This window comes from Nicotiana sylvestris, chromosome 6 (assembly GCF_000393655.2).
Source record: "Nicotiana sylvestris chromosome 6, ASM39365v2, whole genome shotgun sequence".
Classification (NCBI taxonomy): Eukaryota; Viridiplantae; Streptophyta; class Magnoliopsida; order Solanales; family Solanaceae; genus Nicotiana; species Nicotiana sylvestris.
Window position 1 is genome coordinate 52,857,060 of NC_091062.1, and position 6,471 is coordinate 52,863,530.

Consider the following 6,471-nt stretch of genomic DNA (forward strand, 5'->3'; position numbering starts at 1 on the left):
CCTTACAGTGTCCTTTTTCCAAACAAGGCATTATTTCTGGTGGAACCTAAGGTATTTGGAATCACATGTTATGTACGAGATATTCGACCATCTATTACCAAGTTGGATCCCAAGGCATTGAAGTATTTTTTCCTTGGCTATTCTTGCCTTCAGAAGGGTATCAGTTTTATTCTACTAAACTTGGTAGTGTCAACTGATATGGTATTTTCAGATACTACACCATTCTTCTATGCACCTCCCATTTTTACAAATCATGGGGAGGAAGATGAGTGGCTAATATATCAGGTTACTCGTACTTTGACAGAAAAACGAGATGATGTTCCTCCATCTCCTAGTTCTATCGAGCAATAATCCATTATTCTGCCTTCAGCATCTGCTCCAACTATGTTAGCAAGACTGCCAATTGTCCAAGTTTACTCGCGAAGGCAACAGACAAATGATACATGTTCTGCACCAGTTCCTTCGTCATCAGTTTATTCATCATCTGATTTGCCTCCACCTGACCCTCCGGAAAAAACATGACCTTCCAATTGCTCTTCGCAAAGGTATACGCACTTGCAAATCCACATATTCTATTGCTAATTTTGTTTCATACGTCCACTTGTCCCATGCATCTAGACCTTTAATTGTGTCTCTAGACTCTGTTTCTATACCCAAAATGGTGAAGGAGGCTTTGAATCATCTTAGATGGTCTGAAGCAATGTTTGAGGAAATACATGCCTTAGAGAAAAACCACACTTGGGATTTAATGGATTTACCTAGTGGAAAGAAAGTAGTGGGATACAAGTGGATCTTCACGGTTAAAGTTAATCCTGATGGCTCTGTGGCGAGACTTAAGGCCAGACTTGTGGCTAAGGGGTATGCTTAGACTTATGGGGTGGATATTCAGACAGCTTCTCTCCAGTTGCCAAACTTACTTTTGTCCACTTGTTTATTTCTCTAGCTGCTTCTGAGAATTGTCATTTGCATCAATTGGATATTAAGAATGCTTTTCTTTATGGTGATCTCTATGAAGAGGTATATATGCAGCAACCACCTGATTTTGTTTCTCAGGGGGAGTATGGCAAGGTCTATCAGTTGAAGAAATCTTTATATGGCTTGAAACAGAGTCCCCGGGCTTGGTTTGGTAAATTTAGTGAAGCAATTCAAGAATTTGGGCTGAAAAAGAGCAAATGTGATCATTCTGTCTTCTACAAGCAATCAATAGCTGGATCTATTCTCCTTGTTGTATATGTGGATGACATTGTTATCACAGGGAGTGATTATGTAGGAATCTCTTCTCTCAAGTCTTTCTTGCATACTAAGTTTCATTCAAAAGACTTGGGACAACTGAAATACTTTTTGGGAGTAGAAATAACTAGAAGCAAGAAGGGAATTTTTCTATCTCAAAAAAAGTATATTCTTACTAGCAGAAACTGGTAAGCTGGCTGCCAAACCTTGCAGTACTCCAATGCTTCCTAATTTGCATCTTATGAAAGATGATGGTCATCCATTTAATGATCTAGATAGATACAGGAGGTTAGTTGGGAGAATAAACTATCTCACTGTGACTCGTCCAGATATTGCTTTTGCAGTGAGTATGGTTAGCCAGTTCATGTCCGCGCCCACAGTTAAACATTGAGAGGCTTTGGAGCAGATCCTATGTTACTTAAAAGGAACTTCTGGACTTGGCATATTATACAGCAATCATGGTCATTCTCGCATTGAATGTTTTGCAGATGCAGATTGGGCTAGATCCAAGATTGATAGAATATCTACTACTGATTACTGTGTATTTGTGTGGAAACTTGGTATCATGGAGAAGAAACAAAATGTTGTATCTAGGTCTAGTGTAGAATCCGAGTATAGAGCTATGGCACAATCAACATGTGAGATAATGTGGATACATCACCTTTTAACTGAAATTGGGTTGAAGATCCTACTCCATCAAAACTCTCGTATGATAATCAAGTTGCACTCCATATTGCCTCAAATCCAGTGTATCATGAAAGAACCAAATATATTGAAGTTGGCTGTCATTTTATTCGTGAGAAGATTCAGGAGAACTTGATTTCCACTGGCTACGTGAAGATAGGAGAGCAGCTAGCTGATTTGTTCTCTAAAGCATTGAATGGCACTCGAGTTGATTACCATTGTAACAAGCTGGGCATAATCAATATATATGCTCCAGCTTGAGGGGGAGTGTTACAGAAGGAACCTAGATACTTTACACAATGAACATAGACTGTTTCTTAGTGTACATAACCCATATATAGATAGCAGATTTGTAGAAATCTCTTTTATTTTCTTTCCTTAGTTAGCACCTGATGTACATATATATATGTATCACTACATGGAATAATACACTAATTTGATTCTTCCATACCTTGTTGATTACAATCCAAAATTGGACTAAAGAAACAAAAGGGGGGAAAAAGAGAGAAGACGGGAGAAAGTATGCAAAAAATACATGAAGTATCAAGTTTGAGGAGCTTTTCATGCATTTTTACCTCTCCAGTTCTTGTTTGCAGAGAGGGCAGCAAGATATAATTCTAAGCCATTGGTCCACACACTTAAGATGAAATATATGAGAACAAGGTAATTGTCTGATCTCTTCCTTATCTCCGTACTTTGCTAAGCATATACAACATTCCTGTTGTGACACAAAAACTTGTTTAGACTTTGATTTTAACTTTTTATATTGATAGTATAATTACAAAAAGGTCACCTAAACGATATTATAGGAAAGTATCTATAAAAATTAAGATTTTTTATCTTAAAAATAAGTCAGATTATACAATAATAAACATAAACTATTTAACTTATAAGTGTATAAGTTATATAATCTTTGGACTTTGGGTTTAACGTTTATACATTAATAATTTTTAAAAAAATTATACGATTAGGTCCCCTAAAACATAACTAGGTCATCTTTTATGATAGGTTAAAATACAGTTGTAAAACTTTTTTACACTATCGGTATAGATAAGTTAAATATTTAGACTTTGAGTTTAACTTTATGCATTAATAGTGTAAAAGAAACTTTCCCGGATTAGATTATGTTAAAGATAACGACAAGTAACCATTTATTAAGATTGAGATTTCTAGCTTGAAAATATAAGGCAAGCTACCTGTTACGACATGTTATGTGTATTTAAAAAAATATTATACTGCTATCAATGCAGATAAGTTAAATTTTTAGATTTTTAATTTAATTCTATAAATTGATATCATAAAAAAATTTGACACTAAGATCACTTACCACATTTTCACTTGTGGGTTGTTCCTTGTTTCCACATTCCTTGTACTTCCAACTGGGTAGACTGGAGAGTTGTTCATCAGAAGCCCCTCTATCTACGGATCCCATGTTCATGTTGTAGCCTAAAAAGCTACTCAGAATTGGGACACAGCAGCACAACAATAGAAACAATAGGAAGGGGAAAGAGTAGGTGACAGCATTCCAAGCTAGCAGTGAGATGCAGAGCAAGTGAAGTTTAGGAGCACGATGGTAAGATAAAAAGCGCGATTCGAACACCCAAACATTTCCCATCACAAACCATATGGCAAAGAATAGCTCAACACCAGTCCTGAATTTCTCCATCACATGCAATGCCCTATCATATTGTTGAAATTTACAAGTCTTAGTTTTATAGTATTTATTATGCTTAAGGAAGAAATCCCACATATTTTTGCAGAACATCTAATATTTCATATGATCATAGTCTGACAATTAGAGCGTGGATAACATAAAACTTAGATGATCAACTATTCGTCTTGCAGTTTCCTGCCTCCTCCAAATGTTTCTCTCGTTGTTTTGCGATCTCCTTTTTGGCTTAACCTTGCATTATTATTATTTTCCAGGAAAAGGTCCAAATTTGTCCTTGTATAATTCAAAATTGTTCAATTTTATGTTCCAGTTAGTTTTGGTACATTCATACCCTTGTCTTTAGGAAAAATTCTCAGAATATGCACCCTTGACTCCTAAAGGTCTCTAGCATAAAATATGCGGACTCCCCACGTACCCAAATACTTCGAGAAAAAAGGTTTAAATTTTTATATATATTTTCAACTATGGTTTAAAATTATATTTAGGTTAGAACTCCTTAGGGATCAAGGGTAAATACGAGACTTTCAACCATGGGTATATGAACGGACCAGTTGAGTTAAACAGAGGGTAAGATTTAGCATTTTCAATTAACATCTTTTTCACATCCCCACTCGAGTAACATTCAACCCTTCAAATGTACAAGCACTATCCCAAATATCTTTGTATTAAACCCAGCCCAACATTGTCACAAGTAAGCCACTTAGTTTTCTTAATGCTTCTCTATCACATTTCACGATTGTAAATCCGTTTGACATATTCGAGTTTTGGATGTTAGGCATCCTTGGACAAAAATAGTACTTATCAAAACTTCAAGAGTAGAGACAGCTAAAACGGACAGGATAATGTGTACTAATTAATCACCTGGATTCATCATGGCTTCTTTGTTGCTCCATGTCAGAATCATCTCTTTGTGGCCTCACATAGAACGCCCAGTAGCGCCAGTAAAGCAACATGACACTAATAATACAGCCAAAGGCATATCCCAACACCCATATCCTCATTGGCCAAACTGGCTTCTCTTCCTTTGAAACAGTCAGTGTATATGAGGCTATAATTATTTGGACACTTAATGCAATGCACTCCATCATCATCCAAGTCATTGAATTGAAGGGATTTGATCCAAGATCAGATCTTGAGCCATTCTGGTAGTGGAAAACCCTTCTTAGGAAACTAAACCACCTTGATCTTGATATTCTCATGGACATTCTTATTAAGAATGAAGAATGGGAAATATTCCGAATAGACCTGTTTCTAGTTCCTCCCCCGCTAGACATTCTTCCATCTCCTGCTGCTGGTGAAATCATTGGTGGGAAAGATACAATAATGCTCGAATGACAAAGCGACACTGGTGTAAGAAAGTATCGTGTATTCATCGGGCAATAATATTTAGTATGGACCTGATCGATCTGTATTTAATATGATTAATATGCTACTATAACAAGTAAAATTACAGTAATTGTGTGAACATTCTTTCCACCGTCAGTGTATATAACTTAAATTCTTACCGATTGTCAACAGGGAGAAATTTCCAAGAACTTTCAACTTCTACGCATGCAAGTTATGTTTCGTTTTAGTAACTGCATGCACAAGACACCTTGTGAGTGTGCACAGAATTCCCATGCTTGAAATGATCTAGCACCAGCTAATTATTCAACCTATTTTATGGTCGAATTTCAGCGTCACAATTTATATGCTGACAACTATTTTTGAAAAACAACCTCCAATGCCATATTTCAAGAGCTTCAACAGCAAGGATACCTGATAAATGAAGTGGTTGTACTATAAAAGTATGATAATGGTGAAAGAAAATAGATACAGAAAGATATATGGAAATGGGAATAAAAGGGAATGCTTAAGAAGAGAGAGGTGATGGGGTGGAACCAACTTGACAGGGGAATCTGTTGAAGTTGGGTTCAGATGGTGACCAAGAATCGAACAGCTTTACTTTGATTTCAAGTGAACTTTTATGAGATGGTGAGAACCATAAACATTTTGCCTAACTTCCTGTGACATTAATTTTCTTTTCTTTTTGTTTATTTAGGAAGCAAAGTAAAGCTGAAAGTTTGTAGTTCTTCAAAAAATGGACATATTGAATCTAATTCTGTGTTTCGAACTTAAGCTGAAAGTTTTAGAATCTAATTCTGTGTTTCGAAGCCTCAAATATCTCATTTTAGCCTTTTTCGATTTGCGTACGCAGTCCATTTTTTTCCGGAAGGCTTATATGTTAAAATCTGATAAAAAATAAAATTTTGCCTTAAAAATCCATTTGAGTTACTTCAGTCAATGTTTTGAGCAAACGGACCCGAATCTATATTTTGACGATCCCGGTGGGTCAGTATCGTGATCTGGGACTTGGGTATGTGCCCGGAATCGAATTTAGAGGTCCCTAGCTCGAGTGATCGTATTTTGTTGAAAACTTGAAATTTGAAGGCTTAATGAATCTAAAAGTTTGACCAATGTTTGAATTTATTGATACCGGATTTGTATTTTAGTTTCGGAATCCGGTATAGGTCCATTACTATATTTATGACTTGTCTGTCAAATTTGGTGAGAAACGGAGTCGGTTTGACGTGATTCGGACGCACTGTTATTAAAATAGCAATTCTAAAGTCCTCTTGAAAACCCATTTGATTTTGGTGTCCGATTCATAGTTCTAGGTGTTATTTTGGCGATTTGATCGCGTGAACAAGACAGTATGATATTTTTGGACTTGTGTACATGTTTGGTTTGGAGCCCTCAGGGCTCGGGTGAGTTTCAGATAGGCTATGAAGTGAATGTGGACTTAGAAACATAGCTGGTACCGATTAATTTGTGGTGTCTGCTGCAGATCTCACATCTGGCTCGCATTTGCGAAGAAACCATCGCACGAGCCTGCACATGGCATG

At 36.5% G+C, this 6,471-nt stretch overlaps 1 protein-coding gene across 2 annotated transcripts; it reads right to left on the minus strand.

Annotated features, from left to right (window-relative positions):
- Window positions 1-2,263: 2,263 nt before the first annotated feature.
- Window positions 2,264-5,412, minus strand: LOC104238373 (E3 ubiquitin-protein ligase At4g11680-like). Of its 2 annotated transcripts, XM_009792709.2 has the most exons (4): window positions 5,092-5,412; window positions 4,448-4,992; window positions 3,242-3,593; window positions 2,264-2,632 (listed from the first exon to the last, which is right to left on the minus strand). In XM_009792709.2, the coding sequence occupies exons 2-4, from the start codon at window positions 4,957-4,959 to the stop codon at window positions 2,486-2,488; spliced, it is 1,011 nt and encodes a 336-aa protein (XP_009791011.1). In that variant the 5' UTR covers window positions 4,960-4,992; window positions 5,092-5,412; the 3' UTR covers window positions 2,264-2,485. The 2 variants fall into 2 exon arrangements, with proteins under 2 accessions (XP_009791011.1, XP_009791010.1); XM_009792708.2 differs by lacking the exon at window positions 5,092-5,412 and having other exon boundaries at window positions 4,448-5,055.
- Window positions 5,413-6,471: the final 1,059 nt, after the last annotated feature.